This window comes from Protobothrops mucrosquamatus, unplaced genomic scaffold, assembly GCF_001527695.2.
Source record: "Protobothrops mucrosquamatus isolate PMUCROS unplaced genomic scaffold, P.Mucros_1.0 scaffold2433, whole genome shotgun sequence".
NCBI lineage: Eukaryota > Metazoa > Chordata > Lepidosauria > Squamata > Viperidae > Protobothrops > Protobothrops mucrosquamatus.
Window position 1 is genome coordinate 15603 of NW_015388505.1, and position 13885 is coordinate 29487.

Sequence of the window (13885 nt, forward strand, 5' to 3'; positions counted from 1 at the left end):
AGCCCAGATTTGGTGCCGAGCAACTACTAAGGAAGTTCAAACCTTGTAAGACATCATGACAAGTGCCTCAATTAAAATGGCGATTATGTCAAAAAGTAATGTATTTTTCTAATATGTATAATAAAAGTTCTGTATCTGCGAGTGTCTGTCATTGATAACCAAACGGAGGTTTATTTCCTTCATAATTCAAGGATGTGAATATATCTAATCCTCCTTCCTCTTGTTTTCCCCATAACAACAACCCTGTTAGGTGGGTAGGGCTAAGAGAGAGTGACTGAAACAAAGTTACCCAGCGGCTTTCTTATCTCAGCACTCGAACTCAGCGCCTCCTGGTTTCCAGCCAGGTGCCTTAACCACTAGAGCAAACTGGCTCTATTAGTATCCTGGACTTTATCCCCAGCCCAATTTTTCTCTTTTAGTCCATCAGCTTCTTTCACTTGCAAGCTCACAAATCTTATTACTGTATTTCTTGGCTTGTGCATTTGGTTGGCCTTAGGAGAGAATTATCTACGGACACTCTTGATCTGAAAGCTTTAATTCTGGCAATTGTTCAGCATTGAGATAAGAAACCCAGTAGCTTTTTCTGCTTTTTTCCTGATTCTTCTAGTTCTCCACTTATTTCTTTTACCCTGATCCTGCATCTCAGCCAGATGCAATCAAATGTCAGTTCCACCTTTCTGAGCTTTTGACAGATCGAGCTGGTTTTTCCACAGAGCACCAGCCCCTCGGTTAGCGGTCTGGGCAGGCCCTGAATCCGGAGGAGTCAAGCCTTTCTTCGGCTGATTCTTTTGTTTGGATGTCTCTGCCAAGCCCTTCCAAATCCAAGGGGCTGATTTATCCCCTTCCTTCTTTAACCCTGTTTTAAGTTCCTTTGCCTCATTTTTTAACCGAATCAACCTTGAGGCTCTTTCTCCGGGCCTCAGTCAGCTTTCGCGCCCCCGATGAGGCCTTTTCTTCACTGCTGGGGTCCTGGACTCTTCCCTCTCAGCCTGAGTTCATCCACCATTTCAAAGATGGCTCCTTTTTAGGCCTTGTTTCTCCTGTTAGCCTTGTCAGTTGGCCACATATTAGTTAAAGGAAAAGGGCAGGGCTAGGCCCAAAAGTTGAGCTGGGAAGGGAGCAAAGGGTTTGGCAGGCTAGAGAAGATCCCAGACAAGATATTGGCTTTAAACCCACAAATGGTTCAGCACTCTGGTGACAAAAATGTTTCAGACTCTTTTCATAATCACATATAGACCACAGATTGATTCGGTGTCTAATTTATTTATCATAAAGTACCCGAATCCTGCCTGGGCCTTGAGGAGCCCATCAGAAGCATTACGTCAACCGTCCGGCTGGCTAATTCAATATTGAAGAAACTCCACGGTCTTGAAGTGCTGTAAGAGATAATTTTTATTGAATACACATACCGACAGTGAAGAATCAAAATCGACTCTAGTTTTCCCACACGAAAATCTGGTTAGTTAACAATAGCTCTTTCATAATCCCCACCTACCATGTGTTCATATTGCTCAATCACATCCTTTCTCTGTGTCATGGGAACGGCCAACATCTCCATCAAACACCTGCTTTTGATGACCTTGGGTATATATGTATATATGACTGAAGGTTTAAATAATCCAGATTATTTTAGTTCAGGAATGTTTGGTATTACAGAATTCAATTACAAAGTATAAAGTGAAATGCTAGCAATAGTGCCTGATTGTTAAAACACAAATGTTGGCAATTTTCCAAGAAGAAAACAGTGCAAGTCTCTTTGCTTTTATTTGTAATGCCATTCTGTTCTGGTTCTGCATTGCCCTTTTATTAAAATACCTGTTTCAATAGGTACCAGTCTGAAACCAAGTTTATAAATGCAAGTGCTTTCTTAAAGTAATGTATTTTAAATGTGTATTGTGATGATTCCATCAGCTAGATGGCGCATTGGTACATTTAAAGTAATTGGAAATTATTTACACATAAAAAGGTTCTGATGATAATATTCCAGAATTCCCAGGTAACGAGAGATGTAAAGAACATACATGCTTGCCATTTTGTGCAATTTATTTTATCATGACACTAGAAAAAAAAGTGGGTTTCACAAAACTAATTTTACAAGCCTCACTCTGTAGTTCTGTGGAGCTGGAGGCCCGTAAGCCAAGATGGTACTGCAGGTGTGAAAAATTAAAGCTGCACCTAGGTCAGGGGTTAGGCAACCTTGGCTCTTTTATGACTCGTGGACCTCAACTCCCAGAATTCCTGAGCCAGCCATGACAGTCCCATGCTGGCTCAGGAATTCTGGGAGTTGAAATCCACGAGTCATAAAAGAGCCAAGGTTGCCTACCCCTGACCTAGAGGAAAAACTGCCACAATATGCCAGAGATCTGGATACCTGAAGCATAAACTATTTCTATTACTTTCAGTAGGAAAGCCACATTAACTGTCAATCTACTTTCCTTTTCATTCCCTGCTCTTAGGTTACTCATGAACAATTTCAGTTCCACTGAATAAATGGGGACTGGTCCCCTTCAATTGAGAAATCAGCGTTTCTCCAATAACCTTAGTGAAATGCTGATGCACAAGTTCACCGCACAAGAACATTGGCCAGTCTCACCAACACTGACAGGGCAAGCCATTAGAACAGAACGCAAACCCCACTCCCTACTGGCACTGATGATGTTCCCTAGTTGGGTAATGAAATATCTGCAAGAAAACCACCAAACTCTAGAGAGAACCAAGCACCCCTCTTTTCAAACCTGAGCTACTAATATTCTCCTCTATCAGTTTAGCAATTAGTCAAAAAAGAAGTCGGGATTAAGTGTGAATGTAAACCAACTGATATACTAAAAATGATCATCAGTTCCACAGATTGCTCTTATTCTATAAAATATGTTAGTTTGGGGCACTCTGTTGTAAAGGCACCAAGTTATCTGTAGCAGCTCTTCTATTCTGAAATGAAAAATGCGGTTTGATACAGACAAATATGAATACGATCCGTTCCGTAGCTTTATTGTTGTTTTATTCTTTTAAAGAACTTTCATGGCATCCTATCTCACACGGTGATCACAGCAACCAAGAAAAATAACAGCATAATAACCTATTGCTCCCTTCTCAACAAGAGGCCCAAGCCCTCCACTTGTTAACCCCCTGACTCAGCCCTCTCCTAGCCCAATGCTGAGGGAGAGGATGTTTCACTGTCTTCTGGGACCCCCTAAACCTCAGGTGGGAGTTTATTCTAAAGGGACGGGGGGGCTACAGAGAAGGCACACTTCTGGGGTCCCACTAGGTGACACCATTTGGGAGAGAGGGCCTGGAGTGCACCCACCCTACCTAATCTAGTGGGATGGGCAAAGTCCCTTAAGGAGAGCACAAATAATCAGCATCTTGAATTGCAACCACAAAGCAACCTTTGCCACTGTGGTGTAACATGGTTGAAGTATGGAGCACCCAGAATCGCCCCCACTGCATTCTGGACCAGATGCAGCTTCTGGGTGGTTTTCAAGGGTGACCCCACGTGGAGCATGCTGTAGGAATAGTCAGAACGTGACTGAGAACAAGGCCCCCCTGATCCAGAAATGGGCAATTGGTGCCCGAGATGGATTTGTGCAAAGGATCCCTCCACCCACCCCCTTCCACCAGAGCAAAATCACCAGCCCAGCCCAGCCCAGGGTGGAGATGTACATCATTAGTGCAGCCTTGTCTATTTTTAGTTTATATGGATATTTAAAATGCATATTAGGAATATTGCTTCATTAAAACAGTCAGTTTGGTTTAAAATGTTGATACCCCAATCCAACGGCTCAAGTTAATTGGAGAAAAAAAGTATTTCTAAATCACCAAGTTGGTTAGGAGACCTCTGTTGTGACACCAGATTTGATGTGACTTACTAATGGAGTTTGGAAAATCCACTCATCCACATCTAGTCTCCAGTTCAATGTTTTGTACAGCCTGGTGCCTACACAGAGGGCGGGGGTGCTATGTGCCTTTTTGCTGCCGGGGGGGGGGGGGAGAGAAGTTAGGTTAATAGTGGGCAGTTTCCTCCCACTGTAGATCTCAACCTTTTAAAAGGAAAAAAAAAACTACCTTGGCTGTAGTTCAGAAGCAAATGGAAATAATATCAAATTACTGATATTTTCCAACCTTTTACCAATGTTAACCCTTCTAATGGGCATTCTGCTTATTACAAATTTTTTACATTTATGAGAAGGACTTTATGGTAAGAACAGACCCAGAAGGGACAAAACTCAGAAATGATAAAACTGGCAAGACTTTCTCTTTAATATACCTAGCATATTCACACGTATGGCTCATTTTAAAATTCTGTTTTGTAGGCCTGTGTCATTGCACCAAGAGTTATTAAAAGATCTTCACAGGATGAACCTGGGATCACCTGTCATCCTTTCTTGGTACAGGGTCCCGGAAGCCATAACTGAAATAGTTGGGCTCAGTTCAGGAAAATTATACAGTAATGTTTTGCGCCTGTTAATGTGCTAATTGCAACAAAGACACCTTCTTGTTGCTTCTGCAGATATGCTCCGCTGCATCGCTCAAATAATTTTGCTTTTTCAGCTTTTATTTATGATCACCTTTTTCTCCACTCCCCAATCCTCCTATGCCTTCATATATTGCAAACCAAGCAAGAATTAGAAACATGCTTTTCATAAGTGAAAACTGGAAAATTTCCTAGCATTTAGAAAGAGGCTGTGGGATAGGCCACATGAAAATCAATTTTAGCTACGTTTGAAATAAAAAAAAACAAACGAACGATACAATTTACTGGTTGCTTTGCTTTTCAAAACATCAGCATTCTGAACTCACTTAAATACCCCCAAATACAGTAAAATATACAGTGCAAGCCTGTCCATGATTAATTGGACTAAATGCTGAATATGAAGATTGTCAGATTGTCTTTCAATTGAAGCTGGATTCATAATGATACAGTTAAAATTCAACAATTAAGTAGGTTTCTTTTTTAAAAAAAATGCATCTAAATAGACATCAAGTATATAACTTACTAAAAGCATTTTAGCTTATTTCCAGTCTCAACGTCCCCTTTTGTTGGGTCCAAACACCACAAAGGTCTCCTGAATGGATTTATTTTGGGTGGGGGAGGGAGCTGCATGATATATTGGGTTCTCCCCCATCAGGAGCTACCTTGGGTGTGCCTGGGAACTCGGTAATGCTCTGATTTGATACGTGCCTTTTTTTCTTGTGGATTGGCGTACTTCCACTTAGATGGAGTCATTTTCAGCTTTTTCCTCTTCTTATCTGTGCACCACACTTTTTCACAATATTCCTCCACCCTCTGAAAATTGCTGTAGCCTATCAGTTGCAGGAACTCCTTGTACCATGGCTTTGATCCATGGGAGATGCTGCTCTGGGCAGGGCAGGGCATTTTCTGAGCTAGATCCTCTTCGTAGTCCCTGTTGAACATGTAGTCTACGCGTTCCTCTTCCACGACTTCCAGGGTGATTTTTCTCACTGTGTGAACGATGCTGTGTTCCACCGTCTGGCAAAAATACGTTCCAGCATCCATCCGGTGCAGTCTTAAAAACAACAGGCCAATGTCCATTTTAAGAATCCTCTCATCAGCCTTTACCTGTGTGCAGGTCAAAGAGGAAACTGTTTCATCCATAGGAAGGTTACAAAAAAAAAAATCAAGACTGATGAAATTAAGATTGACTAGCAATAAATGACTAAAGTGAGAAATATATTTACATTTCTGATACAATTGCAGACATGTGTAACTGAACTGGGTTTAGGGGAAGAGTCTAGTAAACGTATCAGTAAAATTTAGAAAATTTTGAATAAGATGCAGGGGTGTTAAATTCAAATACCTTGAAGCACAATGTACCCCAAAGTTAAGTTTCTGAAGGCATCAGTAGTTTTACTGATTTATTTATAGTTCTTTTCTGAATACCCTTTTGGTCTAGAATAGGGGTGTCAAACTGCCGGCCTGCGGACCGGATGCATCATGGCGAAACTGCACCCACCCCACTGCCGGCAATGGGGAAAAAAAAGTTGCGATACGTTGCGACACGTGACGTTGCGAGTTTGACACCCCTGGTCTAGAAGTTGCCCTCAACCTGGAAAAAAAGAAAAAGAATTTAACTTCCTTCTTTAAAGTAATCACAGCAGATCTGAGACTCAGCAGCACCAATTCTCCAGAATGGCTGAGGACTTGAATGAACTCTGTTCCATTCAGAATGTGTCATACATATGTTGCTGTTTATGTTCAATTAGCTATGTTGAACGATGCTAAAACTATTTGGGGAGGAATATTAGTGGAAGCGTGAAAGGCGTCATCACAAACTCCACGGGGCTAAGGGAACGTACGCAATGCTTCTTCGATAACAATATTTCATGAAATAGAAGCAGTGCTTGATGGTGTGTGTGTGTGTGTGTGTGTCTTCCAGCCATGACTTTCTGAGCTGAACCTGACAAAACACTGAACGTAGTGAGGGGGGGGGAGGCATAGAAGGAGTTAGGTTCCGTTTCAAAGGGCAAAACGAGACTGGAGAGCACGGGAGCAGCACCTGTTGGGAACACCTGAAGCTGCTAGATCTCCCAGCTAGAACCCTCCGGAAGACAGGCGCCCTCCTCTGCACCTCTACCCCTGTGCCTCCAAATCACACGTTGCCCTTTGACACCAGGTGATCTGCACAGCCTTAGGAAAACCCCATGAAATCAAGAGCAGGGCCAGGGCCAGGGCAACAGTAATCCCAAGTACCTCTTCCTTCCGGGCTTCGTGAGCTCTCTGCACAAACCAGATCACTTTGGCTTGCAAGGTCCTGGGGATACACTCCAGGAGAGTGCTGTTGTGCTCTATGCCGTACGCCAGCCGCTCCTCTGTCTTGCCCAAGGCGTCTCCTGCAGACAGCGGGAGACACGCATCAACGCCTGTTGCCACTTGCCCTACCGACTTCTAAAGAGAAACTGATGCTTGCTTTTAATGCGCAAAAGTAGAAAGTCTTTTTTATCGGGTAGCAACCGAGCATTCAACAGGGAGGGCCTTCCCCCTACGGCCTACTTTTGGAGTGGTCACCAATGTAGAAAATATTCCGCTGGTTTTCTTATGTAAACAGTGAGCACACCCGCACAGCTGCTTCGCCACGCTTACCTCCGATCGCAGAATTAACAGAAAATCCTATCGGCAGAAAAAGCCCTGCCCTCCCACCCCACCCTGCACACATAACATCTGAACTGGAGCCAAGTTACGATCTGTACGGCTCCTCCATGCAATAATGTAAGATGAGGCCTTGGTTTCCCCTGCCTGAGATTCGAACACAAAGTAGGAAATGTACCCCAATTACAGTACGTGGTTCCAGCAGTTTGCTGCAGCTGCCACCAGCAGTGTGCTGCAGCTGCCAAAAAAGCCAACACAGTGCTGGGCTGCATTAACAGAGGGATAGAATCAAGATCACGTGAAGTATTAATACCACTTTACAAGGCCTTGGTAAGGCCACACTTGGAATACGGCATCCAGTTTTGGTCACCGCGATGTAAAAAAGATGCTGAGACTCTATAAAGAGTGCAGAGAAGAGCAACAAAGATGATTAGGGGACTGGAGGCTAAAGCATATAAGGAAAGGCTGCTGGAATTGGGTATGTCTAGTTTAATGAAGAGAAGGACGAGGGGGGACATGATAGCAGAGTTCCAATATCTCAGGGGCTGCCATAAAGAAGAGGGAGTCAAGCTATTTTCCAAAGCGCCTGAAGGCAGGACAAGAAGCAACGGATGGAAACTAATCAAGGAAAGAAGCAACCTAGAACTAAGGAGAAATTTCCTGACAGTTAGAACAATTAACCAGTGGAACAACCTGCCTCCAGAAGCGGTGAATGCTCCAACACTGGAAGTTTTTAAGAAGAGACTGGACAGCCGTTTGTCCGAAATGGTGTAGGGTTTCCTGCCTGAGCAGGGGGTTGGACTTGATGACCTCCAAGGTCCCTTCCAACTCTATTATTATTATTATTATTATTATTATTATTATTATTATTATTATTATTATTATTATTATTATTATTATTATTATTATTATTATTATATCCGCCTGCCTCCTCCGATCCACCCAAAAGGCTTCACGTGATCTTGATACCCTCCCTCTGCTGATCCGACCTAGGACTGCATTCACCCCACTTAGGACAGCCCTCAGCCTGTTGCAAACTCCCAGCTGCACGATCTTTCCCGCAGGAAAAAAAAATAGTAATAATTACCTAGCAATGGCTGGCCGAAGCACTGCTGAGCTGCATTTCCATGACGGATATCTTGTCTACGGAAGCGTCTGAGCAAAATGAAAAAACAATTTGCAAGCAGCTGAAAATTCATGGTTGTGACTGCAAAAGGCAGAAGCCTCTGTCAGGAAACGGATGTTTTCAAAGTCAGCGGGATGGAAGCAGGCTGTGTCCCCCTTAGAGGTGACTAAGGAAGTTTCACTCCAAAAGATAATATGGGGATGGATCAGAGTTATCTGGGCACAACTCAGTGAATTATGCACCATGCTGAGGCCATAATCTTACCATCGTCTAGTACAGGGGTAGGCAACCTTGGCTCTTTTATGACTCGTGGACTTCAAGTCCCAGAATTCCTGAGCCAGCTATGCTGGCTCAGGAATTCTAGGAGTTGAAGTCCACGAGTCATAAAAGAGCCAAGGTTGCCTACCCCTAGTCTAGTATTTGTCACGTCAGTCTTACAGCAATGGAAGCATTAAATGCCAGTCTGCTAAAGAGAGGCGTAACTCTCTTTTTCTGGCAGAAATCGGCGGGAAAACTGCACATTTGCAGATGGGACCAGATTTTTCTCGCTGTAGTGCAGAGATGCCTGCAGCCTCCGAAAGAGAAACTGCCTTTGCTTTGCTTTCTTCTCCTGTCCCAATGTAACCCATGCTCCACTGCCGAAATCAACTCAAGTGAATCAATGCACATTGCCAGCATGACTCTTTTTCCCTCTCTCCTTCAGATGTGGTTTATCATTTACTCCCGAAATGCTTCAACGCGTCAAAAAATTGCCTGACCTGCTTCTGCGTTTTTCTCTTTAGTACTGTTTGAATCCTTTAAAATAATAACACTAATAATAAAAATAATGGCTAAGTCTTCAGTCCGGTGTTCCTTTATATATATATATATAAAAAGTACATTTCTGAAAAACAGATGCTTAGTCTGCGTTCGCAGCATGTGGTTAATTGGAATTACGATTTTGATGGTTTATCCCTTTGTACAAACTTGGTTAATATATGTTCCCATATGTTGTGAATTTGGAAAATTGGTTAATTCAGTTAACCAGGACACCCCTGTTTCATGACCACAGCCTTTGGTCAGAAAGGGTGTTACCAGAGGATTGTCCAGTTCATCCCCACTGGTCAATCCAGGACATCCCTAGGAAACTGCCATCCAGCCTCTAACAGAGGACTTAAGGCAAGGGTGTCAAACTCAATTCCATTGAGGGCCGCATCAGCATTGCGGTTGCCCTCAGGGGGCCGGGTGGGTGTGGCCAGGGTGGGTGTGGCCTACTGGGTGGGCGTGGATGGAGTGGATGTGACCTACTGGGTGGGCGTGGCCAGCTCTACATCGTTCACGTCAAGGGTGCATGTGGGGGCCTGGGCAGGAGTGGGATAGATCTGAGGGTCTCTGGCAGAAGGGGGTGGGACCGGGGCAAGTGCCAAGGCATGGTCCACTGGAGGAGCCTCACTGTTCCTCTCAGGCCATGCGGGGGGGCAGCGGCTTATGGAGCTAAGACTGAATGTGTTTCAGCATAGATGGCCACCACAAAATTGTACATGGGCTCCCAGCCGGCCTGGGCCAGGGCCAAGGTAGAGGGGGCCGTTCCCTCACTGTTTCCAGGATGGCTTCGTGGGCCACATGAAACCACTTCACGGGCCGCATCCGGCCCCCGGGCCTTGTGTTTGACATGTCTGACTTAAGGTCACGTCCTGTGAGCTGAAAAAGACTTCTAAAAGGAACCGTATGGATGCCCTCTGCAGCCCTGAACGGACGCCCTCGGCAAAGCATGCCATTGGAGAACAGTTTCAAATTTGGAGCTCCCATTTCTAAAGAGCAGTTCTGAGTATGAAACGGATTGTCTGATCAAAAACCTCAGAGGTTTCTTGAGTTTAAAGTGAGCAGAATCTGCAGGGAATGCCGAAGCCGTTGTGATGGCAGCTGTGGCCCTGCTCCTTTCCATCTTCATTATATTGATAAAAAGGGGCAGGATTTCAGTTACGCAGCTGCCGCCTTGATTTTTTTTTTTTTTACTTGCTGTGTGGTCATCCCTGGTCAAAATGCTTCCATTTTGAAACTGAATGTGTTTTGAGCACTAACGACTTCAGAACTGACTGAGAAGCCAATTTCAACTCAAAGCAGCTGCTCCGTGCTTAAAATTTGTGTTTGGAATCAGTTCAAATGCAGAATTTTTGCGAATCGCATGCCATTTCATAGGCAAAGTAAGATTCTTACCATTCCCCCCCCCCCGATATTTTATTATTTTTTTATAATTACAAATCCTTAATATTTTATCAGCAACATATTGTTTGGGTTTTAACATTTAGCCTACTAATACATGTTAAACTCCTTTCTCTCTACTTCGTTTTTCTAGCTATTGATAAAATTTATCTCATGTTCTAAAGTATCCTGAATCTTCTTTCTCTTTCATTTTCAGTGTCAATCTGTCCATTTCTGCACAGTCTAAAATTTTCTTAATTATCTCTTCTTCCGCTGGTAGTTTTTCATCTTTCCAACGTTGAGCAAATACAATTCTCGCTGCCGTTAACACATGTAACATTAAGTGTACACATTCCTTCTCATAATTTCCTACAATTATACCTAATGAAAATAATTCTGCCTTGAAATCTACGTGTTTTTTAGTCATTTTTTCTAACCACATATGTATTCTTGACCAAAATCTTTTGGCTTTATAAGATTCTTACCTTTTTGTCTGTGTTCCTCCTGTTGGATAATATCTGGAACAGGAGATCCCATCCCAAGCACAGTAAGGATCCCTCGCCAGGCAGCAATCAGTGCAGGCTGACCCATACATGTCACACTGGTGGAACTTCACCTGTGCGACGGCAGACTCAGACCCAACGTAAATTTGTTGCTGTAAGGAAAGCACAACGATCTTTAGTACAATCTTCAATGAGTCCCCTTCATACTGACGACCCATGGCTTCAAAAGAAAAGTGTCAGGATAAGGTATATTATGAACATGTAATGAAAAAAAGCTACTTCCTACACATTGTTATGGCTTCACCAACCTTCATGCTTCTGTAATGAAGCAGGTTATAATGAATTAAAACCTCATTTACGGTACGGGGTGGACCGCGGGCACTTTTTGATTTGATGTGACGTGGCAAAAGATAAATTATTGTCAAACTCTGGACAAAATTTGCTAAACAAGGTTGAGCTAGCATTCTTCCTTTGTGAGGCAAACAGTATACTGTCAGGGGAAATTAAACTGTTCACCTATGTCTTCACTGCTCAGGAAAATAAAAATCAAACTGAGTTTGATGTTAAATGGCTTTAAGATGCCTTAAAGTGTTTGGTTTCTTAGGAGACCCATGCTTTATTTATCAACAACTGCAGCAAGATCTCATTTCACATTTTATGAATCAGGAAAAAGGGATCGGTTATGTAAGAGTTGAAGGAAATTTGACACAGCTTGCATATGCACACGGATCTACTGTGAGAGAGGCAAGTATATATCTGAACACTTATCTGGGAGGTAGAGCTATACATTAATATTTAACATTTTAGACCANTCTGAGCTAGATCCTCTTCGTAGTCCCTGTTGAACATGTAGTCTACGCGTTCCTCTTCCACGACTTCCAGGGTGATTTTTCTCACTGTGTGAACGATGCTGTGTTCCACCGTCTGGCAAAAATACGTTCCAGCATCCATCCGGTGCAGTCTTAAAAACAACAGGCCAATGTCCATTTTAAGAATCCTCTCATCAGCCTTCACCTGTGTGCAGGTCAAAGAGGAAACTGTTTCATCCATAGGAAGGTTACAAAAAAAAAAAATCAAGACTGATGAAACTAAGATTGACTAGCAATAAATGACTAAAGTGAGAAATATATTTACATTTCTGATACAATTGCAGACATGTGTAACTGAACTGGGTTTAGGGGAAGAGTCTAGTAAACGTATCAGTAAAATTTAGAAAATTTTGAATAAGATGCAGGGGTGTTAAATTCAAATACCTTGAAGCACAATGTACCCCAAAGTTAAGTTTCTGAAGGCATCAGTAGTTTTACTGATTTATTTATAGTTCTTTTCTGAATACCCTTTTGGTCTAGAATAGGGGTGTCAAACTGCCGGCCTGCGGACCGGATGCATCATGGCGAACCTGCACTCACCCCACTGCCGGCAATGGAAAAAAAAAGTTGCGATACGTCGCGATACGTGACGTTGCGAGTTTGACACCCCTGGTCTAGAAGTTGCCCTCAACATGTAAAAAAAGAAAAAGAATTTAACTTCCTTGTTTAAAGTCATGACAGCAGATCTGAGACTCAGCAGCACCGATTTTCCAGAATGGCTGAGGACTTGAATGAACTTTGTTCCATTCAGAATGTGTCATACGTACGTTGCTGTTTATGTTCAATTAGCTATGTTGAACGATGCTAAAACTATTTGGGGAGGAATATTAGTGGAAGCGTGAAAGGTGTCATCACAAACTCCGCGGGGCTAACGGAACGTACGCAATGCTTCTTCGATAACAATATTTCATGAAATAGAAGAAGTGCTTGATGGTGTGTGTGTGTGTGTCTTCCAGCCATGACTCTTTCTTTCTGAGCTGAACCTGACAAAACACTGAACGTAGTGAGGGGGGGAGGCATAGAAGGAGTTAGGTTCCGTTTCAAAGGGCAAAACGAGACTGGAGAGTAAGGGAGCAGCACCTGTTGGGAACAACTGAAGCCGCTAGATCTCCCAGCTAGAACCCTCAGGAAGACAGGCGCCCTCTGCACCTCTACCCCTGTGCCTCCAAATCACACGTTGCCCTTTGACACCAGGTGATCTGCACAGCCTTAGGAAAACCCCATGAAATCAAGAGCAGGGCCAGGGCCAGGGCAACAGTAATCCCAAGTACCTCTTCCTTCCGGGCTTCATGAGCTCTCTGCACAAACCAGATCACTTTGGCTTGCAAGGTCCTGGGGATACACTCCAGGAGAGTGCTGTTGTGCTCTATGCCGTACGCCAGCCGCTCCTCTGTCTTGCCCAAGGCGTCTCCTGCAGACGGGAGACACGCATCAACGCCTGTTGCCACTTGCCCTACCGACTTCTAAAGAGAAACTGATGTTTGCTTTTAATGCGCAAAAGTAGAAACTCTCTTTTATCGGGTAGCAACCGAGCATTCAACAGGGAGGGCCTTCCCCCTACGGCCTACTTTTGGAGCGGTCACCAATATAGAAAATATTCCGCTGGTTTTCTTATGTAAACAGTGAGCACACCCGCACAGCTGCTTCACCACGCTTGCCTCCGATCGCAGAATTAACAGAAAATCCTATCGGCAGAAAAAGCCCTGCCCTCCCACCCCACCCTGCACACATAACATCTGAACTGGAGCCAAGTTACGATCTGTACGGCTCCTCCATGCAATAATGTAAGATGAGGCCTTGGTTTCCCCTGCCTGAGATTCGAACACAAAGTAGGAAATGTACCCCAATTACAGTACGTGGTTCCAGCAGTGTGCTGCAGCTGCCACCAGCAGTGTGCTGCACCTGCCAAAAAAGCCAACACAGTGCTGGGCTGCATTAACAGAGGGATAGAATCAAGATCACGTGAAGTATTAATACCACTTTACAATGCCTTAGTAAGGCCACACTTGGAATACTGCATCCAGTTTTGGTCACCACGATGTAAAAAAGATGCTGAGACTCTAGAAAGAGTACAGAGAAGAGCAACAAAGATGATTAGGGG

General features: G+C 43.7%; 1 protein-coding gene across 1 annotated transcript in view; it reads right to left on the bottom strand.

The window, feature by feature from the left end:
• Window positions 1–5081: 5081 nt before the first annotated feature.
• The window catches only part of SEMA3E (semaphorin 3E), a 61130-nt gene continuing 52326 nt past the window's right edge, over window positions 5082–13885 (bottom strand). The window contains exons 15-16 of the mRNA XM_015824967.1: window positions 13056–13195; window positions 5082–5578 (exon numbers count right to left, since the gene is read on the bottom strand). Coding sequence (XP_015680453.1) covers window positions 5123–5578; window positions 13056–13195 — 596 coding nt within the window. The 3' untranslated portion in view covers window positions 5082–5122. The remainder of the gene's footprint in view (window positions 5579–13055; window positions 13196–13885) is intronic.